This window comes from Oxyura jamaicensis, chromosome 3 (genome assembly GCF_011077185.1).
Source record: "Oxyura jamaicensis isolate SHBP4307 breed ruddy duck chromosome 3, BPBGC_Ojam_1.0, whole genome shotgun sequence".
NCBI classification, from domain to species: domain Eukaryota; kingdom Metazoa; phylum Chordata; class Aves; order Anseriformes; family Anatidae; genus Oxyura; species Oxyura jamaicensis.
Genome location: NC_048895.1, coordinates 27248492 through 27274222, shown reverse-complemented (window position 1 = coordinate 27274222; position 25731 = coordinate 27248492). Strand labels below are relative to the sequence as shown.

The window sequence follows — 25731 nt, the reverse complement described above, 5'->3', positions numbered from 1 at the left end:
GAGAGAGGTTTGTTCTTCGGTGAATTGAATTGAAAAAAAAGCAGACTGATCATGTTGCCTTAGACTTCCAGCTGCACTACACGAACTTTTGTTGTGGAAAGTGAAGAGGGTGATCTGGCAATTACAAGGAATATACAGTGTCAACACAGCCACATCCTTGTCCAATGCTGCTTATGTAATAAAAACAAAATAGAATGAAAAATATTTATTTGCCTCATTCTCAGCACATACTTTTAACAAAAATAAATATATTTGTGTTTCTATTTTCAGACCCTTTTTTGGAGGAAAAGCTCTACTTACTCATGCCTCCAGTGGTATTCCTGTCTGCCTGCTTCTATATTCATGTGCTTGTTTTGTACGTTTTCTTTCTTGGTGTTTCTTAAAGCACCACTCTTGGTGTTTCATCTTGCCTTTTACCTATATTCATGCTTTAGAAAGTGCTGATGTAGCAGAAGAGTCATCTGCCTCCTATCCCTAGATAGGGTGGAAGAGGATGAAGTGAATTCAGGGACAAAAAAAAAAAAATGCAAGACCTTTTAAAATTTTACTTGGACCGAGACAGTGAGGTTTGGAATCAAAGAACCAAAGCTTTTCCCAAAACGAGAGGCAAATCAACCCCTCTGTTTTTAATAGCTTCTCTTTTTAATTTATTGTTCAGAAATTGTTATGATTTCTACAGCTTCCTGTTTGAACAGTTTCCTACTACATTTTTCCAACCATCTGTAGTGTATCTTTTTAAACAGTATCCCTTGAAATAGTGATCTGTCACTATCAATTATAAAACTCACGCAGGAAATAACTATTCAGTGAAAATGAAAAGTTTGTATCTCAAGGTATTTTGCAAAACAACTGTAGTAGATTGGATTATAAAGCTGTGCTTTCACCATGGCTTCATCCGCTGAAAAACGGTGACTAATTTTATTTTATTTTGGAAATAATATTCTATTATGTTGAGATCTAGATAGATTGGATTTGGCTCTGGGGTACAAGAAAGTTCTGCATGTGAAATCCAGTTGTGTTAAGTTACATTTTGGCAATGTATTATACAGGAAAAAATGAGGATTGGAGAGGACAGCTGACATCATATACAGTGTTTAAAAGTTCTGATAGAGTGGAAAGCAGTATGTCACCAAAGTTTCTAAATTAAGTAAATCTTTTTCTTCTTGTTGTTACTTTTTTTAAGGGTAGTCTTTACCCATAATATGAGTGTTTTACCTTTTTATAAAAACATTCTTTTTCTTCATAGAAGTGAAAAATGGCATGGTACATGGTTCTGTAAGCAGGCTGCTGTGTTCCAAGTGTATACAGACTTCCATATCTATGTGGAACCAATAATTTAAACAGACTAAACTGGCTTCTAATCATGGGCACAGTGTTTTTGTTGTTATTGTTTGTTTTTAATTTTTCTTTTTCTTCATCACTTTTTATGCCCAGAAAATGTATGTAACAGAAAGCATTATCATGAATTGGAAATGTAAACCATACCTAGAAAAATTAAGGGACAGTAAGGAAGCAACATAGAAGCTATAGTGTTTCGTTTGCCCTCTGGCCTAGCTCTTGCTCCTATTTATATCTCTTCATCTTTTTTTCCATTTTCTTATCCAGGATAACAGCAAAATGTATACAACCCATGTTTCCTACTTAGAAATCTACAATGAATGTGGTTATGATTTGTTGGACCCAAGACATGAAGCTTCCAGACTGGAAGATTTGCCGTAAGTGACAAAACAGAGAATTAGCAGGAAAAGTAACAATAGAAATCAGATGCCCTGTTGTATTGTTTGGGGATTTATTTATTTATTTTGAAACAGTGCTACTTATCTCTGTGTTAATTAACTCAAAAAAATTTTTTTTCATCTTTATCAACACTATCTAAAGTTTTTTATTTTGTATGTTTAGAAGCTAGGGAAATTAAATTGCAGTAAGTGAAGGTATTTTTTTTTTTTTAAATATGTTGATATTATGCAGAAGAGATATATGGCAGCCGTTGGAAACAAAAGAGGTGTTTTCTCATGACATCCTTTTTCTTTATGTGGTATTTGTGTGTGTGTGTGCTGTGGAGACGTATAAAAGGGAGTATTTCCTTGAAAGAGTACTAAGGCCTTTTCCTTCAAGTTTAATTATTTTTCTAGAATGAGCAATTATGAAATAATGTAGGTAATAGATGGGAAAGGGCAAAGGGAACTCGAAAAGACATTACATTTACTTCAGGATGGATGATTGTTATAACAGTTTCCATTGACAAGATGCCAGGACTTACTAATACTTGGACAAGGGCAGTAAATAAAGCTTGGTAGGTCATGAACATGTAAGAGCGGCAAGGTTAAAGACCTTACACTTTATAGGAAACTCAAAACTTAGTCTCTAAGTCTCTAAGAAGAATTTATAGCCTGTGTTATTCTTAAAATAACTCAGCAAATAGTAAATAGTATAAATAAATGACTTGTTGACTACTTGCATTTGCAGAAAATCAATGGAATTTTGTGTTACAAGAGCTATTTGTTATTAACATATTAAACCCATTTCTAATATGTGTATATATAATGTATTCCACCCCAAAGCTCCAGAGTTGTTGTAATAATGTACCACTAGTCTGTTATACGTTTATTCAACTTCTAAAAGTTAATGCTATTAAGTTATTCAGATTTAATAAATTATTAATTTAACTTATATTTTTGTCATATTTAATTTGAACTCATTCAATTTATTAATTGTATTAAATTGAAATAATTCAATTGAACTAAACTAAATTTGATTAATTTAATCGCAACTTTATTTGAAACAGTTCTTTGGGGTTACTTGCCCAAGAAAATATAAATCACTTTTAAGAACTAGAGTCTGAAGATTTATTACTACTCATGAATTTTTGAATATCAAAGTTGCTTTATGTATGGTGATTCAGTTATGCTAAAGAATAACTCCTTGTTATGTATCAGACCATTTTAAAAAAGGAATAGTTGAGGAAAAAGTTTGGTTGTGGATTTACGATAAAGCACACTGGGATAATCATAATTACCTGAAAACAGTGGGCATAATAATATTAGTGAGATAATTTTCTCTACAGGATGATTAATGTTAATAAATGCTTTATGGCTTTACTGTCTATGATCATTGTTTTCTGTATATCAGTTGTCAAAAGATACATATAGTGTATTAAAACTGCACCTTCACTTATGCTTAGCATTGTGTAAAAGTGTTTATTTAACAAAGTATTTTTGTTTATTTTAAAGTTAAGTTAGGGATTAAAATTTGAAAATATATAGTAGCAGTCTGAGCTAAAATGGCAGTACAAATTGCATGAAAGGGTGGTTACATAGTTAACTATATTTTAGCTACTTGGATAATTTCTTGTAAATGGCAAAGTAAATAGTAGTTATACAGACTTTAAAATGTATCAAGTGTTTATTACCTGAATGTATATTTCATTTTTCTGAGCATTTTATGCGTTTAAGACCTTTTAGGATTTTACTGGTAGTAAGCAATGTACAGAAGAATCTAATTTACTCAAGTTTGTTTGAAAGCACATACTTAGTGAGAATATTAAAAAGAATTTATGGTTATGGTACTTTAGAAGGTTCATATTATGCATAATTTCCTGTTAAACTCCACAGTGGATCATCAAGTTTTTAAGCACCATAAAAAGCCAAATGCAGTTTTTCTATGGTTGTATAAATATTAGTAGTTTGCTGGTATTCTCCCAAGTATATAAGACGGAAAAGAAAAATAAGAAAAAGATTTGTTAGCTTTGTAAGGTATGCAGATTGTTTTGCAATACTCTTGTTATCTGTATTCTTGCAAAGGAAGATGGATGCAATGTGCATTCTGTCTAGCTCCATCTTTAAAGACTTTATATTACGTATCAGTTCAATGGTAGGAATAAGCACATTGATTTGAATGTGTCTCATGTGATGACATTCATGTTACATTATGAAAATTGTGCAATAGACTCATTGATAGTATTGGAGGCTGAAGGTGTGAAAAGGTGTGAAAACTTAAGTTTAAGAAGTTGGATTAAAAAAAAAAGTCCATAGCATCTAATCATTGCATGATTTGTTTTGGAATACCAGATCCTGATGTCAGTGTTTTGTGCGTAGCCACCCTTTGTACCTTCTCTAATCTATTAATTTTTTCATCCTAACAGTGCTTAATCAATTACAGTAATAATTTAATTAGTCTTCCAGATGAATAGAAAAAAGGCTTTCACACAAAATCACTATTTCTCTGGAAACAATTTCCTGACAAATGTGTGAACGTAGTTTATGTCTCTATACACATAGAGATACATGGATAAGTATATATGTCTCTGTATGTACTTACACTGAAGAGATTTTTTTTTCCCTTTTGCATCCTGCAAACTCTAGACTCAGTGTAATTTAAATGTACAATATTCACTATATATCACAGGTTTGTGTATCTGGAAAAAACTTAACAGTCTGAAATAAGAATATGTTCACGTGCTTCATTGTAAATCTGTTCAGTTTAGAAAAGGAAGGTGGTTCGTAGGACAGACTCACGAGCTTTAATGTAATCATGTTTCTAATATATCCACATATGTATATATCAATGAAATTTGTTTTTGAAACCCCAGTAAACTTTCAGTATTACAGGAAAAAAAAAGTTTAGTTGTAATGACGTGACATGTAGTCCTTAGATATGTTTTGAAATACCCTAATACTTCATGTATTTACAATTGTAACTTGTTTTTCTTATACAAAGCTGGCAGTGTTTTAACTTCACTGAAAGTTGTAGCTCAAACACAGCTTATTCAGATGCAGACTCACTTAACGTAACTTATTTATTCGAATGCAAAAAATTAATATAGACAATCCCATTCCATGCTTATACAAGAAAATAGAAATAATTGTTTTCAAACATGTAAAAAGAATAATAATACTGCTGTTATGAAATATAGCTGGTAGAAGACTATTTGAATTATTACTGCCATCTCTTGTTTTTATAAAAGATTTGCAGGAGTGTTCAAATTAGGGAAAATTTTATGAAGCTCCTTGTTTGCTCTAAGATTTTACAAGAAGGTTTCTCCTCTAACAGGTTCCCCATTGTACAGAGTATTAGTGATTTGTATAGCTCCATGATACCGAATTAAACCAATTTCACTTCAGTTATAACCCATCAGTACAAAATCTTCTGAAATAGTTTGTATTATTTGTTAAGAACTGAAAATTTTCTTGGCACTAGATAATAATACAGAAATAATGACTGGGATTGTAGAATCAATAGTCACAGATTAAATCAGGACAACTAACAGGTTACTGTTTCTACCTGTCCAGACTAGGACGGGCAACACTATTGCGTTGGAAGACCAGCTAAAAATAGTGCTCATTTATCTTAAAATATCAGTCTATAAACTGTGGTAGTTGACAAGCTACTTCACAAGGAGATCAGACAACTGTTAACCAGGAGTGATGTGGGCAGGTGAAAACGTAATTTAAACTGCAAGCCAGCATATCTGTTTTCCCCATTTGTATGTCAAAATTCTTGAAAGTCACCTTTGATCCAGGAAGGTATAAGATTTCATCTGATGTTTGGTTTTTGAGTTAACTAAAGAAACTCAAAAAATATACCAGCACCAGTACCACCACCACCAACAAAAAAAAAACACACATCCAACCAACCAAAAACTAAAACCTAGTTACTTTATATTGAATCCTTTGAAAATCCATCCCCAGATTATGCTGCAGACAAATTAAGCTTTTTGAACCATAGATTAAGTGAACTCAATTCCATAAAACAGACACTTTAAGCTATTAACCAATTAACTTCTTCAAACATCAGTAATTACATCCATATCACTATTTATTAGTAACATGTAGAACTATTATGTTCCATGAGGTCAGTCTAAAATACTTTTATTTTTTAAAAAATCTGTAACTAGATATTGGTTAACAACCTCAGGTGAATTTGTACTTCTCTATTTCTTCTATTTCTGCACTGCCCTCCGAGAGCCTGAAGAGTTTCTAAATTTCTGACATGTAAAGCTAAGCCACCTAGTATAACAATTCCTGTGCTGCTTAACAAAACAAGAACAAAAGGCTAAAGGAATCAATTCCTACATTTGGGAAAAATTATATATTTTTTTTCGGTCTGATTTTTAATGGCAAATACTTGTTGCCTATCTCCATGCTCTAGATTCAACAGTGGGAGGTGGGAGGTGTCAGCCCTTCTCCTCTTAAGTGCATATGCCAACCACATAACCTAGAGACTGGCCACCACCCATATGTAGATCTGCAAGAACTGTAATTTTCAGTGTTCTGAGAATTACTGGTGTTATAAAATTTCTAAGGTTGATGATAATACAAGCTCACTATTTTCATATGAAATAGATTTCGTTAAAATGAAGAGACCTCAGTGTAAGTGTTACTACCAAACACATATAGATTAGGAGAGTATTCAGGTTTGAAAAGTTAAGTTTTTGTTTGTTAATGAAGAGAGAGCAGACAACTGTTCTGAATCAGTTCTTTAAAGATTGCATTGTTTACTACAGTTCAAGTTACACTTTAAATGGGTCTGTATGTAATGTATGCTCTATATATTCTATTTAATGTATTTAATGTATGTCATGTATGCTTTACGCTTTATAATGTATGCTTTCAGCATAGTTTACATATTCTTTATTCTCATTCACATTTTGGTGTGGTGTGTTTGTTTGTTTTTTAATATTTTATGATTTGTTGCCTCAAAACCAGTAGGGAGAAATCAGTGAAAAGTTTCAGAGGTGACTTATCTAAGTCATCTGATGAGTGAAGTAATTCCATTGAAATTATTGCAGTGTTCTTTCAGACAAATTTACTTTTAAATATGAAAGTATTTTATTCAACTAACACTTAATTAGGAATGATATTATTGCAGCTGCCCACAAATTCTAACAGATCTTATCTATGTTGTTTGTGTGTGAGGCACCAATTGTATTTCCCAATTCTAACAACTTGTTCTGCAGTGAGCCAGGCAGGAGGAGAGAAGGGGGGTCGCAGGGTTCTTTCTGGATCTCAGTAAGAAAGACCTGAGAACAAATGGCTTGGTAAGGTCACTGCTTTAATAGGACAGGATGAGGAGAGGAATGTTGACAGTGAGAACATCCCTCCAGATCTGGGCACCTTCAGTTCATGCAGCCTTGAAAGGAGCCAGAATGGCTTTTCCTCAATGCACTGCATGGAGTGCACGGAGAGAAACTCTCCCTTCTGGTCACTCGAGCAATTACACTGTCTCCTTACATGAAAACAACTCCATTCCTGAAGGATGTTCTCATGAGAGCATCTTGCTGCACTTCTTGGTGAATGCAAGGCCATGCAGGTTTTGCAAGCACGGGTCTGAGGTGGGAGCTGCCTGCAGGCTCCAGTGTTAAAATGAGCTGGCTGAGGTCACCCTGCAGCCACTGAACTTGTGCAGCCCAACACAGGCCAGCATCTGCTTAGGTCAACTGTTGCGTGGATCAATAACTCCTAAATGTGCAATGGTGTCTTGGTCAGGATCAATACGCTCCTATGTCCACGAAACATAGAACAATGTTTTTCTTGTCGCAGAAGTCATTGGAGACAGTGGGAAGGATTTCCTGTCACAAGATGACGTGCTAGAACAGCCCTCACCAATACTTACTTATCTCGTAGTTCTGTCATGTCTCACATACAATGCAGATTATGCTTTAGGTCTATATTTAAATGGAAAATCAAATCTTTGCTATTGAAAGCTATGATGATGGCTGAATAACTCTGTAACCTTCCCTCTTGAATACCACATTAGAGGATTTTGTCAGATTTTGTCCTCTGTAGTATGTAGGCAACAATAGTTCTGATTTTCTTATTTTTACTCTTTCGATGCTATGTAAAATGATGAACTTGGCCATTCTTAAAACCTAAATCTCCTTCAAACTTTTCATATAGACTAGCTATCCATTACCTTATTCTGTTCTGCTGGACAGACTCCAAGATGCATTCTTGCTGTTTTTCTCTGTTATCCTTTTCCTACACTTATCACTGTCTGTATAGTAACCTCTTTATGCTAAGGTAGTATCAGTATATTCTGCTAGTTATTATTGTCAAAGGTATGCATCCTAATATATGATTTGCTTAAACTATTGTTATTTATTTTTAAATATTTATAAAGTTTTTGGTATTATTTTAGATTTCTTCAGTTCTAAGCCCTAAAGACATAATCATGGGAAAAATTGTCATTTGTTTTCCAAAAGGTTTTATTTTATTTATTTTACATAAATTAATTAGATGTTATTAATTAGCCAAAGGAAATGTTAACTTCATAGTTTGACAGTAACAGGAATTACATAGATGAAAGCATTCAATGTGTAAGGCTGTCTTGCACTAATGGGAGCTCAGCTGATGTAGGAAAGGGCCCGAGTTAATAAATAAAAAAGGCTGATCCCATCCTACAGGTTTTCTAGTCAGCTACAAATTCCATTCATTAAGCCAAATGGAAAAAGATTCTTTGTTTATAAAGAAAACAAAACCTTGTCTCTGTCTTCTTGCAGTCATTATGGATAACTTAACAGAGCTTTTCCACACTAAGATCCAAGTTAGGGCTATGAAATTTAAACATTTCATTATTATACAGAATGTTCTATAAAATTCTATAATCATATTAAATAGTAACTTTATAGCACAATAAACTAATTCATTTTGTTTTTGCTTTTAGAGAGGGTTTTGACAGATGCCTCTCAAGATGTACAAATTTGGACTTCCATCTGGAAATCCTAATAGCTGAAAGGCCATTGTATAGGAAGTTGTCGTGGGTTTGTGATTTCCCCATTGTTTCCTTCTTGGTGTAATAATCTCCAAGGCTTTTTGTCCAAGCTAAAATCTTCATTGTCTGGAAATTATTTATAACCATTGTTCGAAATGTAGTCTGAAAAGATCCTTAGGATTTAAATACTATCCCAAGTGGGCAAAATAATACAACATTGCTTTCCTAATTTATAAAAAAGATAGATGATTCTCACCATGCAATTTCAAAACATTATAATTAGTCAAGGCGTATTTTAATCAAAACTACTCTGGGCTTTAGTGTGTGATGCATGCACAGATAGAATGAGAACAGAATACAGCCTGACCTTATCAAAACATTGTTATGCAAAAGCAAAATTATGCTTTTCAGTTTATGCTCTGAATGGGGGAAGCAGGTTTTCACAACTGTGCTAGGGCTGTCTTTTCCTAGAGCACAAAAATAAGGTTACAAGCAGAAGCAATTGTACTTGGAAAAACAATTGTTATGGCTACTATAGGAGCATTGCATCTACCCTTATTTGTGTTTTTCTCTGGAAATTAGTGAGTGTATTGCAAAGAGTTCAAATTATTTCTGTATATCCACTCCAATGTTTTGACCATCAAAGGGTAAATGACTTCTATAATACTTAAAAGTAATATTATGGAATGCTGTTTAATTTATTTCTGCAAATCTTGGAAACAAGACAAACGAGAACAAAACCAAACCTGTGCTTTTTTGAAGCAGCATGGAGTAATTAACAAGCAAGAATGATCTAGAGGTAAAAACTCAAGTCCTATACTCCCTCTTGTGGTTAACCTCGAGGAATATGAAATATGTATATACTTTTATATATACATAAATCTATAAAGTGTTGTCTTTGTGTTTTTTGTTTGGTTTTCCTTTTTTTATTTTGCTGTTGATCTTTTATCACTACTCACAGAAAAAGATGTTAAAAAAAAAAAGACTTAACATTTACAAAAGTTCCTATTTCCTTGTTTTAAGTTTATAGAATCACAGGATTATTTACGTTGGGAAAGACCCTTAAGATCAGCAAGTCCAACCATCATGTATCACTACCAAGTCCAACATTAAACCATGTCCCTAAGCACCTAAGTTCTTGCTTAGATTGCTTGTAGTGATGTTCTCTGTGAGCTCATGCACTCATGAGATTAATTGCTTTACGCAATTAAGAGTTTTTGGTGAAAGACGAAATACCATGTGCTTTGGATTCAGTAGAATCCTCAGACAATATTCCTGAAGTTCTTCAGAAATCTAAAATGCAGCAGAATATAGGCTGGTGAACACATTAAAGCTTTGCTGGTGGGGCAAGCTGTTTTTCCTTTATTTCTGCCACTTTATGTGCCAGCAGAACAGTTCATGTGAATGTTACAGAAACCCTGTCGGACACAGGAAATCAGAATATGTAATTCACCTTGATGGATGCATGTCAATCATCTTCAGAGTTCATTAGTGAACTTCATTTTTAACAGAGTCTTGACTCTGAGAGCTTTCCAAATTCAACGATGCAACTACTTGGCTTAGTAGTAGACTGTCCTGACTGAGGAGACCCTCATAGCTACTCAGCAAAGGCAAAAAAGTTTAACTCTCACTTATATGATTAAAAGAAAAAATTCTTCTGTAAAAAAGGCTGTTTAGAAAAGTGAAAAAGGGTTTCAGTGATAGTAAATAGAGCTCCTGAAGTTTTTGCCATGTCCTTGATGCTTCCATTTAACTTTATTTTTTTTTCTGAAGTATAAGGTTTAAAGAAGTGTAACTAATATAATTCCTAGCCTCAGTGGTAATAAGTAAAACTATTCTGTTTTTATTTGTTTGCTTTTAATTAAAGAAAGGGACTGTTTACACTTGTAGTTATTAACAAAGAAAAATGAAAAGAAATAATCTTGACAAATGCAAAGTTCTTAGAAACATATTGGCTACAGGTGTGTTGATTCTGAAATATTCCATGTCTCTTTGTTCATCAAGATTATGTTATGTTTCATGTATCATTTGTTCTTAATAGCTATGGCAATGGCAGACATAGATGGCAGACATCCATCCATAGATGGATGATGGTCCATCTAACACTTTCCTCTGGAGTTCTCACCAAAGGAGTCCCAAGGTCTTCTCTAATATGTACAAGTTTTGTATTTTCCTATTGTATGTGGAGGCTTCTAATAAAGGAATAAAAGGGAGGTAACAGAGAATTAGAAAGAAAAAAAAGTTTCTTTTAGAGCTTTTTTGTTATGATTGAGGGTTTTAGATGTCACCTTTTGGGTGCAATAAAAAGTGAAAGTATAGAACAAAGATCCCCTTGAAACAGTTCTAGTTTTTTCTGTTTTATTTTTTTCATGTAGAAAAGTGACAATAATGGAAGACCCTGACCAGAACATTCATCTGAAAAACTTGTCTCTTCAGCAAGCAAACAATGAAGAGGAAGCATTAAACCTACTCTTCTTGGGAGACACTAACAGAATGATTGCAGAGGTAAGAACTGCTGCTACAAGTGTTACTTGTTAGAACAGTTATAAACATGTCCACAAAAGATACTGTTTTGGAAATCCTCAGAGATAAATGTGTAAATTGCTATTTTGGGAGTGTATTTCCATAGTGAAATTAAATAAACATTTATCGGATTATTGCTTTCACTTTGCAAAGAGCTTTGTTTTTCAAAAACAAATCTTAGCAAATCTGTATGGTGGTCATTGATGAAATAATTTACTGCAATTAAAATAAGTAAAACAAAAATATTTTTCTTATAAAACACAGACTGACTTTTGAATACAACATGTATCAACACACAGATTTGTAGAAAAGTATTAGGAAGCATTTTAAGACTTTCTCACAGACATATTGGATTGCCTTTGAAACAGTTACAGTAACAGTTGGCCCTCTTCTCTTTTTTCTTCTCATTGCATTAACATGTGGTGTCATGTGTAAAGAAACAAACGGCACTGTGTAGCGCATTCAAAGTATTTGCCAGTATGCAAAGACAAGGGTGTTTTTACTAATTCTGGAAAATTCAAGTAAGTTGTTTCCGTATGTAATGAATAAATCTGTAGGGCTGTTTTCTTATTTTCATATTTGGAAACTAAATGTAAACATCAAAAGTGTATTATATAATGTGGGCACTGTTAATATGACTTTAGCACAGCTAATTGTATTTTAGAATTTTTTTTAGAAGTTTTTTTTCCCCCCCTCTCTCTGACCGAAGAGATACATAATAAATCAATGAGGAGGAAGAAATTCAAAGCAAAGGAAGGAGTGAGGTAGTTCTGTGTTTCTACTGGCTGCCAATGCATACCTGGCCACAGGGCAAGACGCATTTCAATGCAAAATGTAAATGAGCAATACGCTGATTTTTTTCTTCAGATGTTTGAAAGCCTGTCATGATAATTGGTAATGAGAACATAAAAAGAAAGTTCATTGCATCAAGAAAGATATTCAGGAACTCTCAATTCAGTTTAGTTGAGCTGCGTATGAAAATGAATATTTAAAGAATATTATTTTGCTGGCTGACAGGTTCATAAATCAGTGATTGTAAAGGGCAATTGTTTTACATATTTGCAAGATATAGGCTAAAGAAAAAATATTTCCCCAACGTTAATAGTCAGGAACAAGTAGCTGGACTAATGAAAATGGTATGTTTGTAAACGTCAAGATGAAGTAAAATGAGGAGAATATTCTTAGCAGGTCAGTCCAAAGATATACCCCTATATATGTAGAAGATATAAAAAGATATAAAGATATAACGATAAAGATATACAGATATAAAGATATCTGTATAAAGATATACCCCTATATATGTAGAAGAGCAGAAGTTAGATCAAGTGAACTAATTATCCTAATCCTCATTAGCTTGTATTATGGTTTTATATCTAATAACTTCTGTTGTAGTATGGTTTTTTTGCATGATTTTCACCCAGATGCTGTTTTATCCTTAGAAAAATTTTATCATCAAATCTCTTGTGACACACAATTCAATGACTTAATAAAGATTTTTCTTAACATAATTTTATTCTTGAATCTACAACTTCATAATTTTAATTGAGGCATGCTAATTCATGGTTGTAAGAATACACATGAGAATGTGTTGAAAAATGGAACTAAACCAGAAGAAAGTTAAGCAGTTGCTGTTGGACCCCAGTAACAGAGGTTTCACTGATCTGAGGGTTAGCAAATGTGATGGTGTTGTCACTTTTTCAAGTTTGGATTTCCCTGTAGAAGTTTTACTTATGTAGTTATCACACACGTTGTTCCTTTGTAATAAGAGCAGGTACATTTCAGCACAGTTCAGAGAGCTTTCTGAGTGGTGCTTTCTCTTAGGCACTACAACATGTATCGCCTGTTATCATTTGGCTTTTTTGGTTTTAGGTGAGTGCAGCAATTTATAGTATCACTTAAAAGAATGAAAAAAGTGTTCTCAGAAATGAGGGATTAATGCAGAGGTCTAGAAAATAAGGCTTATGACATCAACCATAACTTCTCCAGAGTTCCATATTTTAAAACTTAATTGAATTATGATAACATTTCCTGATCTCAAAAAAGACGAAGACCCTATTTAACTAAGCTTTAAAAGACTTAAGATGAATTAACCTAAATAGAAAAGTAAGTAAAAGAAAAACAATGTTTGATCCATTTTTTTTTTTTTATGGTGAGGTGTTTAGGTAGGAAAAACTGTCATGGATCACATAGGAAAACCTGTGGCAGAACATCAGTGTCTAAAATTATAGTCTAATGCTTTATCCCTGATATAATCCTTCTTTGAAAAGTTGCAGGACTGTTTTGAAAATAGGAATGACTAATTTCTTACATGGCTCTGCTAGTGGAGTCTAACTTTTGGATTGAGGGCTGCATTTTGCCCTCAAGTCTAACTGTGCTAACATGAAAAAGTGACCATAATTTTGAAAACATTCATTACATGTCAGAACTTAAGGGAACATTTGTAACAGAAGACTTCTTTCCCACACGTAACCATGTAGGTAATAAGAAGGAAAAAAGAAGAATCTAGTCTATTTTGTGGAAAAGTGGTTTATAGGCCAGTATGGGACCAGTCCTTGGCTCCAGTTTAGATGTGTGTTACAGGCTATGTAAATGAAAATGAGAGGCACAAATGCATAAACACTTCATAATATAAAAATCCAAATAGGAAATTTTTGTCTCTTGTGTTTTGCCAAGGAGAAATGAGAAGAGAACAAACAGAAAACTGATTCTTGGCAGCACTTCCAATTGTATAGGCTATTTTGTTTGTTTGTTTTCCCATGAAAAACAGTCTCTTATTACATTCAAATGCATAAGAATCTTAGCAACAGGTTGTAAAAACAAATCAATTTATTTCTCATATTTTGATTTTTAAGCCAATTTTATGATTTATGTAGCTCAAATACAGGCAAACAAGGGATTTCAACATCTAATTTGTATATATGACACTGGTGGTATCAACAGCTCTGAAGAAACTTATGTACATTTCAGTAGTGTTTGCAAATTATTTTATTTTTGTATATGTACTATTAATATGCCTTCATCTCAAATGTTCATTTCTAAATTCTTGTGACTAGAAACACTTGTGATCACTGTCCTTTGAAGTAATATGCTGAACCTCTGTGATTTAGTTATTTGATAGTACTTTTCTAGTATTTCTCTTAAATTAGAAGAGTAAGGTAGAGACAGTAGCCTCCCAAAGGCATGCGTTAATTTCAAAACTATAAAATCTTTGAGACTGATATTTCAGAACACTGCAGTTGTGTGTACATTTAGCATTTGTTTTTTCTCTAATGAAAAATTACTTCATTTGAGTGAGGAAGGAAATATTTTACAGCATGGTTTTATAACTATAATTCTCCATTGTTTAAATTTGGAAGACAGTGCATGCTACAAAGTATTTGTTCCATCATTTAAATGTTTGAAGTACACATGGGACAAGCAGTAAGATTTTGGCAATGTTTAAATATGTTTTTTTCAATAAAGAATAAAATTTTTAAACATGTAAAGATAGTTGTGGGGACTGACTTGTGTTGTGACCTTTGAATTGGACTAAATCCCCCCCCCTTTTTTTTACTGTCCATTAGTATCCTCATGAATATATTTAGAGAGCCACTGGTAGCGTTTGAATGAATTGTTTCTTGGATGAAATATGAAAAACAGATTTCGAACACATGAACATACCAGATTAAATGACACTTTTGCCAAGAAAGCATGCTATCCATGTTAGAGCTATATTCTAGCATGAATTACAACTTTCTATTTTCCGAGATTGCTCATTGGTATGAGTTGTCAACTCATTTCCACCCTTGCAAACCTGCTGTATAGTATTAGTAGAAGCAAATGGCATCACCATTTCAGCACAGGTGTTTTAATTTCAGTGTGTGGTAAAACAATCAGTGTCATACATACTGCTTTGAATAGCCCTTAAAATGGTTTGGGATTTATATGGATAAAAGGCACTGTATAATGTAAAGTTTAATAATATTCCTAGTAGGGAATAATAATTACTTTAAAAGCTACCTCAGTCACCATGGCCTAACTGGGAAACTGTACTTGTTGTAAATATGCAAAGGTAAGAGATGAAGTATTGGTTTTGAAATCAGGGAACTGTGAGATTACAGTTATTTTCAGCCTGATTTTTGTAGCAACAAATTTGCAATTACAGCTGTGATAAGTGTACCCAGATACTCCTGAAGAGCCACTGCACTTGAACTGTACCAAATCACAAAGGGAACTAAAGAAATACTAAAGTTTCAGTCATCTACCAGATACAGAGGCAGGACCCTCCTATTCTTGAATTTACAAACCCTTCCACATAGCATGGTTCTGTTGGAACTTGAAGAGTTTATATTAGATAGAGGTACCCACTGCTTTTCAACACAAGAATCTCTGCTCCATCAGCTTTGGAGAGACTTGTGCTGTCTTGTACTATAAACCAATTGTGTGTAAACGTCAGAATATTCTAAAAATGAATTTTAACAAGAAAAAGAGACTGTGTTAAATTGCTTAATTATCATTCTTGTAGAACACAGCAGCTCTTTTCTTACCCTCTGACCTATAAAATGACTAAAGATACCAAAACTCCTTTATGCAGCTGTCCATCTGATAGTAGCTTGAGACTGGAAAAAGTCAGTTTGATATCTTCTTTGGATGCTATCAGTGCTTTCTCTTTTCACTTGCCCTTATTCAAAAACGTCAAAAGAAAAAGAGGAAGAAGAAATGTTCCTCAAAACAAAATCTTGTACCTTCTCACTGAGACATTCTGTCAGGAAAATGGGAATTTTCTGGATCAGCATTCCTTCATTTATGCCTTGGCTAGTCACTAAATCACTCATACAGGGAAATCATGTTCTTCTGATGTCTAAATATTTTGATTCAAAGAAGAAAAGGTACCACTGAAACAGTATAAATAGCCCAGTTGAGATGGTTTGCAATAGGGCCTGAATGACTGCATTTATCACCTGTGAAATCTTGTTGTCCCAGCTGTCCTGCACTCGTTTCTGTGTTTTCTCTGAGTGAATTTGGCAGCCATAATCAACACATTTTTCAACACATTTTTCTTCCAGATAGTAGCAGCTTCTGCTGTTTTCGATGGTTGTTTTCAAACAGCCTTTCATACATTTCTTTCTATTTAAGAAATTTCCTCCTCCTTAGGGCTTCAGTTTTAAGAACTTTATTTAGGTCAATAGCCTCCTGTTTCTTACTTTTCTTCTTAGTGATGATAACATTTGCAATGCCAGCTGCAACAAACAAAAGATTTGGGAAGTACATAAATTCTAGTATTAGGAGGAACTCCTGCGGTGTTTATTGGGATTTAAGGTAGATAACAATTGAATTAAGATGGATCACTTGTGTTTTAGCAACACCTGGACGTTTCATGAGGTCTTATTCCTTGACAAAAACATCCAAATCAGATGCTTCTTGCAATATGACTGTGTAGCAGGTGTACATTTAATTAGAAACCACCTTCTTGCAATTGCTTTATGAATAGATGTAATGGTTTTAGTCACAAAGCTTCTATACACTTTAATCTCAGCAGACACAGGTATGCCCTTGTCAAAAAAAAAAGGAGAGTAGGCTGCATGTCCTTGAAATTTCTCTTGTATGTGTTTTCAAACATCAGACCAAACGCTGTTGCTTTACCACAATGTGATCTTGAAAGATAAATTATTGAATTCCCCTTTCACTGTACCAGAAATGGGCAGCAACAGATGACCTGGCATTAATTCCTTTGTATTTTTCACATGATATCACAAAGAATCTGAAGTCTGCTTATGTGGTTTATGATGTCACAGAATTCCTGGAAAAAATTATTTCTTTGTAAGTAACTGCAGCTCATCTGTTACTCTATATATAGCCTTCACAATAGCAACCATCTGCTGGAAGCCAGACCACTCCCTTCTTTTTTTTTTTTCCTTCATCACATCAAATTAGCTTGAAGATGATTTCATATACATATGTTTAGAATACTGCTAACAAAGCCAAAAGACAACTCCAAAAGCCACCAAGGGAAACTTTTACTAGACTGAGAGATACTGTCCAGAAGATGTATTTATTTATTCTCTTTTTTTTTCAGTTTTCAAACTTTCTGAACAGCTGAATGGTTATAGTCAGAAGTTGCATATATGACTGCAAAAAAAAGGAATTGGCTTTTTTTTTTTTTTTTTTTCGACTGGAGATGTTGACAAGTTGCAGTTTCTGTTGCCTTGTGCTTTATGTCTACTTGTATGATAAAAGCAGCAAAATGTGGGGGATTATGACTGCAATTATAATTTCACAATCACATCCCATTTAACAGTTTACACTTGAATTGCAGTATGCTTCCTTCAAGAGTTCTTATAAAGCTTCCTATATATGAAAACTGCAAAGTGGAGATAATCATATTGTAGAAAGGTGCATTGATTAAGGTATGGTTCCATTCTGAAGAAGGATTTTATTAAAATAGTATTTTAGGATTCTAGCCAATGACTTCCAAATCAACTCCATTCATTTTTCCTGACAAAAGAAGTAGTAGAGACAAAAGCAATGGAATTTCCAGTGACCAGTAGAATCTGCCTGGAACATGGAAAATCAAGTTGTGTTTTTCCATAGACAATAAATTACTAATAGGCCAAATATTGTCCTGAGCTAACTCTTGATACTCTGAAACCTTTGGTGTCCTGAAATTATTTTCTTTAATACATTTTTTCACTGTACTTGCCTCTGCCCAGTTTAATCAGGTATTACTAAAAGCACGGGTTGAAATACATGAGGTTTTACTGCATAGTGAAACATAAAAGAATTCTTATTCTGAAGTATGCTAATTTCTCCTGCTTCTTGCATAGATTTAGTAGCCTTAACTTAACTCTTGTGCTTCCATAGCCAGGCTTGTATTGATATTTGGTCTGGCATATTCTTGTCTGCACTGCAGCGTGACCACTGCCATGACTTTAGTAAAGTATGTCCTTAAATATTAATCTTAAATACTAATTCTGCTGTGGATTCTGAGCTGGAAAAAATAAGTATCCAATCCTGCTTTGTGGAGCTGCAAGTAGTAAAATCATAGCTCTCCTAGTAAAATAAGTAAAACTGGCTCAGATTATTCATGGCATCAGAAATGCTGCATAAAGTACATTGAAAGAGCTTATAATCTTTTCTTAATGTAATTGCATTTTAGCTATGTTTGGGAGAATTTTCTTGCTCTTCAAAGCTTGAAGGGCCTATACCTTTCCCTGAACCTGTTTGTTTTTGTTTCCATGCCACTGCCACTTCGTTTGTTCGGCTTTGCCCCCGAAGGCAGCATATCATGTAACAGCGCTCTGATGCTCTGTACAGGATTGTGAGATGATCCTTAGAAATCTGGAAGTTAAGTAGAGCCAGTGGTTTGCCTATATTATTCCAAAATTCCTCATCTGTATAAACTAAATGACCCAAACTCTTCTCCTTCTCCCTCTGAGTTTGGCCTTGCTAGGAAAAGCAGCCCAAAATAAAATAGTGCTAAGGCTGTAATTTTATTGCAGATTTTTCACCGGCACTGCAAGCTTAAGGTATTCCTGTGCACCACCTACTTGTTCACACACTATATGCTGCCATTTTCAATTACTCTAACAGAACTGCTTCACACAGCTGTACTGTGATTGCATCAGGAAACTGATCCAGGTTAAATATCTATGGTATGCAGTCTTTTTTAAGCTGGATCAGTTCCCAAAAAGAGTGCAGTTGTGCACCAAGGGTGGAGACAAGTGCTGGGAAATTGAACAGGAGACAATTCAATAAAGAGATATAGCAGTTCAAATTATTCCTGTTAACTTGCAGTCTTTCTGCTGAGAGCCATACTTATTGGATTAACAAAACACCTTCAACACCTGCAGGCAGTTTTAACAACTAGAATGTTTCATACCAAAGCAGACTATGGGGGAAAAAAAAAAAAAAAAAAGTAATATGTTGGTGCATCTATTCAGAATCCCAAGGGATACCAAGATAAATAATTACTCCAGAATACTAGAGGAATAACACACAGAAAAGAGATTGAACTGTGCAATTTAACCAGGACTTTTTAGACCTTCTTTCTCAACAGCTATAATAAGTATAATTTAATTACTAACTCAACATTTATTTGTTAATTTATTTCACTATTTTAGTTTTCTGCAAGTAAAGTATTTATAATGAGATAACAATCAATGTTGTCATACTTGTAATAGTTTATAAATAAAAATACTATCTGTATGGCAAACCTTTAATCTCAATGCATATTCTAAAGCTTTAGCCATTTATAAGGATAATAAGGAATTAATTTTGTTTTATAACTAAAGGAAAGTTTTTAGATGCCTAAAATATTTTTTTATGTTATTTTCAAAAAAGAAAGGTGCACATGTAATGCTATCTGATCATTTGAAATCTAAAACTAAATATCTGAGCGCTGCTTAAATTTCTTGTTTGGAATTTTAAACATATTGAGAAATAAAAACATACAAAAAGAAGTAGTAAGTGTCTAAAACTTGACCAATAGTTTCCACGTGTGTAGTTATAGAAGTACGGCAGTAGCTATTCCAAATATGTGTATATATCAAAGCCAAACCTTTGGTGAAAATTCTGTTGTGACACATAAAATTCTAAATTTGCCAAGTTAATTTTTTTTTTTTTATAAATGTAATAAAAATGTGAATCTAAAGCCTTACAGAAAATTCTATTCTTAGCTATTCCAGTAGACAGCTGTATATTTGTATATATTTGTATATTAAATAAGTTATTTGCCAGTGCTTCTGTGATTTTCTGCAAATACTGATTTTATATTTTGCCAATAGGATTTAATAAGCCATCAAATCAGGTAGTTAAAATAAAGCTTCATTATCCTTTCATTGTTACACTTCACATTAAAAGTATGTATGTCTTGATCAACCTATTCACAACATACATTTATAATTAGTGTTAAGATACAATACATAATACAATGGACTCCACAAACAAGCATATGAAAAAATAGCTGTCAAGCTAAGCTGTAAAGAATAAAATGCCAATATACACCAAAGACAGCGTACTCCATGTTTCTAGTCAGATTGTCCATAGTACTTGATATTTGTTAATGTTCTTTCCAGGAGTATTGTCTATGAAAAAGTGTTGTTCTTTGAAATTTGTGTTGTTCATTTTTATGAATTTTGGATGAGTATGACTCATATACCTGCTCCAAATCCGGTTGAGAAATAATAATGTACTTATAATGTATATATATATATATATATATATAATGTATAGCACTTTCTTATACTAGCAGCTTAATAGTTTTTGTTGTTGTTCGTTTTTTTTAATTTTTGTCTTCCTCTTATGGAGAAGATAGTATGGGGAAAAACAGTGATGAGAGCAAATTAAAAAAGGTTGATTTATGGAGGTTTAGGGATGTTTTACGGTCTTGAAAGTTTTATAAAAAAAAAAAGATTTAAACAAGCTCAACTCTTTTCTGTGTTCCCTCAAGATGTGTTCATTATATATTTTAGATTTCAAAGCAATTTTAACTTACAAACTGGTTTGACTGTAAAAAAAATAAAATAAAATAGAAGGGGAGAGGAGGGAAGAGATATGCATAATGAAATCAAGAAGATTGGTGATCTTTTGGAGATTGGGAATTTTTATGTTCCCCTCTGATCTACATGCTCTTTTCTAGGAGTGTTCATCAGTATGATGAGGCCAGCTGCTTTGCTGATGTCCTCACTGTTAGAGTATCTTGGAAGAAACATGATTGCTTGCTTTCTTGCAGTACAATTTGTCTGGATTAGCATTATCCAAGCATTTGGCCAGAAAACATCTTTCTGTGTTCTTCTTTCATATTTATTACAGGTGAAATGGCTCACAGATTGGATAGGTGATTTCAATTTCCTGATTTTCAAGCTATAAAAAATCTAAGTTTATATATTAAATAAACATTAAGTACTCTTAATTTCTTTTCATTGTAGACACCAATGAATCAAGCCTCAACTCGATCTCACTGCATTTTCACTATTCACATCTCCAGCAAGGAACCTGGATCTGCAACCATCCGACGTTCCAAGTTACACTTAGTAGACCTTGCTGGATCAGAGCGTGTTGCAAAGACTGGAGTTGGAGGTCATTTATTGACAGAAGCCAAATATATCAACTTGTCGCTACATTATTTGGAACAGGTAAAATTCAAATAGTATGAAAAATTTTGCCTTTACTCCATTCCTTATTAGCAATGTGCAATGTTTTTGTAATCTTGATTCCTATGTTCAGTTAGTCTTAATACTCTGTTTTTATTGCGGTTTTCAAAATATGTTTGAGTTGATAGCTCCTCATTTGAAATAAGATAATATTAATTTAGATAAGTCTTAATGGGTAAAACACTAAGGTTACATTAGATATACAGGGTACTGTTTCAAAAATAGGTTTCTTATTTGATTCAGAATACTAAAGATATTAACAAGATTGCAACTGCATTTCTGCTAAAAAAAATTATTTGTGATTTTTACCTGCTCTCAGTGAGAATCAGAATGTATCAAGAACCATTGAACTAAAGTGACCGGTTTTAATTTGGTTCAAGTGAGTGCTGTAATATCATAAAATTTTATGCTCTTCTCTCATGTGTTGTTTTATTCCACAGCCAACAAGAATCTTTGATCTCTTTGAGACAGGAGTTACCTTTGTTAATATATTGATGGGGTAACTGTTGTGATTGTTTTTATACCAGTAGGATTCACAGGTGCAACTGCAATAATAATAAATCTCCACAAATCTTTGTCATTCAGCTGTTGATACTGAAAAAGATTTAGTTTGTTGATTTAAGGTACGCTGAAATCCCTATCCTCCTTTCAGTGTAAATGGTTGTTACCATTTGTTAAACGTACATGTGCAGAAAGGTTCTAAGAGTCCCTTTCTTTACAGCCATTTGGAGCTTCTAAGAGGAAAAATCTACTACCTGGTATTTTCTTATATTATATTATAAAAAAAAAATGGGAAAGCTGAAAAGTCTCATTTGTGTGTTATATTTATTTAGAAATTTCAGTATATTCTTTTTGTTTGGACTTAGAGGGAAGTAAAGAAAAATAGTTAAGTTAGCAGAACTAAGGAGGTGAGAAGATGCCATCTCTATGTGTCTACTAGTCACACAATTAGAAAATGAACTCCTCTGATTTGCCAGGTTTTTCAACTTCACTTTTTATGTTTCCTCTTTGGCAAAGGCAAATATTGAAAAAGCAGGCTCATCCTGAGTAATATCACTCAATTTTTGTTAATAGAAACAAAGAATTAAGAGTGTGTTGGGAAGTAGGTGATGAATGGAAACTTCAGAGAAGTAGAATTCCAGTAGAAAGCTTTAGCTAACTGTTTTGATGGTGTGTGTTTTTTTAATATTATTTTTTTTATTATTATTTTTCCCTCCACTGATCTGATATCATTATCCCTTCAGAACTAGAAAATACAGCGTTACATCTTAGAATCCTAGTAATTTCAGTGAATTGTAATAAGCATGATGGTGAAGGCTGTTTACACTCATTACTTTACACTCATTCTTTTCTTCTAGTATCTCTCTTTTTTTATTCCACGAGGTTTATAGATGTTGTCCATATTCCATAGCATTCCTTCCTTTCAGGTGTTTCTTTTTTGGCTTAGTATTTGTAGCGTTGTTAAAAGACGTTTGTTTATTAAAAAAATTACTGCCATTATATTTAGTTCTGACTGGTCTTCTGTAACCTTTTGCATTTTAATGCTATAAAACTCCAAGCAAGGGTAAGAAACACGTAGTAATTAATGAAATATATTTTGTGTATTCTCTGCTATTAAGATAGAATCACTGAGGTTTTTTAAGTGTGGATTTCAGACCTTCCACCTGTTAGATAAATGAAATTCTTTCTAAATTTGAATAGGTAGTATTGTTTTCATAGTCTAGCAAACACTATTCCTGTTGACAGACATTTGTTATTTTTGGAGTTCTGCTAGAGAATACTGTACATTTTTGAAACATTTCTTTAATTTTTTTTTCATATACCACAATAGGAAGGTACATGCTGATCTGTGAGGCTGTCACTTAGTGGATTACAAAAAAAAAAAAAAAAAAAGAGAGAGAGAAGAAAAACGAAAACGTTTAACTGAAGTTCAGAGTTGTTCCTTTCAATTTATACTCATGTTATTTACTGAAATTTACAGTTGAGGTAATACTTTTAAAAAGGAAATTTTGTGTGTGTCTATGTGTGAAAATTTCTTCAAAATTATAGTTAGAAAATATAATCAACCGTTCCACTTCCTGGGAAGAATTTTTTTGTGTTTGTTGTGTTTTTCAGTTAACAAGAAGAAATTTATTCAATTTAATCTACTATACAGTCAGAGATTTTTCACCTGTAAAAAGAGAAAGTTTAAGGCACAGCAGGTGGCAGTCAGTCATTTACTGATTTATTTTCATATTTGTTTAAATTTGACCTTGAATTAAAATGGCTGTATTTCAGTTATAGCGATCATAAGCGACAAGGGTAAATGATTCAAAAATGGGCCTCTTTGAAATCGTACAAATTGTGCTTAGGACCTTTTTTATTTACTGTATGATTTTTACGTATTTAAAATTCAGCATTGCAATGAGCTTCTGTGAGACTGAGTTTAATAACCTTCATAATATGTTTTGAGGTACTCAGGTTTGAAGTACTCTAGAAGAGAAAAATATTAACATTTTGTCATGCAACTTTTAGCGCGTCATGTAGAGTAAATACAAATGGAGATAAGCAAGTTGGGTTCTGTTTGGAATTGCATATCATTAATAAAAAATGTTTATTAATCCTGAATAAAAGACTACTGAAGACAGTAAAAACAATCTTTTTGTTCAGTAGGAATCAGGCTATTCAATCCAAACCTTGCAGTGACTAATACAAAACAAGACAAAGTAAGCTTATTTACATGATCAGCTGTTTAGTTATGATCTACTGGTGTTTTAGTGTTGAGTTATCCCACTTCTAAACACTTTGCATAACGGTCATATAAAAATGATTTGAGTCAAGATGAGAATGGGAACACACTTCTGTATTATCACACTTAGTCTTATCTTAAGGTGTTAAATTATCTTCAAATAAATCAATCACATTTTTTTATCTAGGTGGCCTGTATGTCTGGAGCAAAATGAAGTCTGATAGTCTCATGCACCTGATCTACAGTAGCAGTAGAGACGATTCAGTTTTAGCATCCACAGCAATTTGGTACATGGATGCTTTTAAAAGTCCCTACTACTGCATCTGGGTAGTTTTTGCTGTCCACAAGCCATAGTAGCATGTTTGACAATCACAGCAGCATTTATGCCTATTAATTGGCATTTAAAATGTGCTCCATTTAGAGAATACTGAAAAATGTTATTGGTTAATGAATGACTGCTACTTATACCTACTGAAGTTTTTTGTCCATAAAATTTGAGATCACTGTCAGCTATTTATCCACATTCCATAGAAAAGGTAATTTCCTGGTTTTGTTGCTTCCTAATTAACATATCCATATAACTTTCTGCCTTAAACTGTGGTGATTTAAATCAGCATATTACAGTCCTGGTTTGATAATATTGTTAAAGTTTGTTAAGATTAGACCTACCAATACTAAATATATATATATATATATATTTTTTTTTTAAAAAAAAAAAAAGCAATTTTCTGGTGATCCCATTCAGTTGGGTTTAGAAGATCCTTGTTCAGATCCTGCATATTGTACAGTGGTCTCTGTTGCTTTGTGAAAGAATATAATTTCCTTGACTTTCAGATATGTCTTCATTGTATTACAGATTCTTTGATTGGCTTGTAAAATTGATGTAGTGCTTTAGGTGAAGTTTAACTAAAGGGACTTAAAGCCATCTTCTCCTGTGTTATATGAATCTTGCACATGACACTACAGTGACATGCAAGCTGATCACGTAGATTTTCAGTGCCAGTGGTGGAGGGTTTGAATTTTTCCTGGGCTACGGACATCATGCATGAACCTTAGCAAAATCTGAATATCCCTGTAACACAGTTGCCATTTTTAACAAAAATAAGATATCTTCTCTCTGGCTCTTTTCCTATCTTGCCAATTCAGATTGTAGTCTCTGTGTGGCAGAATCTGAGAGCATACTTATTAAAGTATACTCCACATTAGTATGAGGTTTCTGTGCAATATTAGAAACTAACAAAGAAATTGTGTTTTATAAGATATGACATATTTTCATCTAATGAGGTGTAATATTCAAGATTTTAAAACCTTTCTCCAGGAATGTATTTTCAGTTTCCTTTACAATATAGTAATTTTCATACTATGTATTGGTTCCTCTGAGGGCTGCCAATATAAGATTTATAGTAATAAGGAATTTTAACTTTCCAAAGACTATTAACAGAAACTAGTGGCACCAAAAATGTTACTGCTAAATTTAGTAAGATAACAATTATTTTTGGTGTAGTATGAACAAAATATATGCTGGTATGTAACATTTATTGATGGAAAAACAACTCCTAGTCATTTAGGATAGCTTGGACAATTCATATAGCTACAGGTTTTCAGTAAAGTGCTTGGCCAGATATCAGCTCAAATCTTTGG

The 25731-nt window shown here is 33.2% G+C and overlaps 1 protein-coding gene across 4 annotated transcripts in view; it reads left to right on the top strand.

Annotated features, from left to right (window-relative positions):
• KIF6 (kinesin family member 6) overlaps nt 1–25731 on the top strand; it is a 170137-nt gene that overhangs the window by 21474 nt on the left and 122932 nt on the right. For all 4 annotated transcript variants that reach the window (XM_035323279.1, XM_035323277.1, XM_035323276.1 and 1 more), the window contains exons 5-7: nt 1606–1715; nt 11085–11214; nt 21138–21344. In XM_035323279.1, the coding sequence (XP_035179170.1) occupies nt 1618–1715; nt 11085–11214; nt 21138–21344 (435 nt within the window). In that variant the 5' untranslated portion in view covers nt 1606–1617. The remainder of the gene's footprint in view (nt 1–1605; nt 1716–11084; nt 11215–21137; nt 21345–25731) is intronic.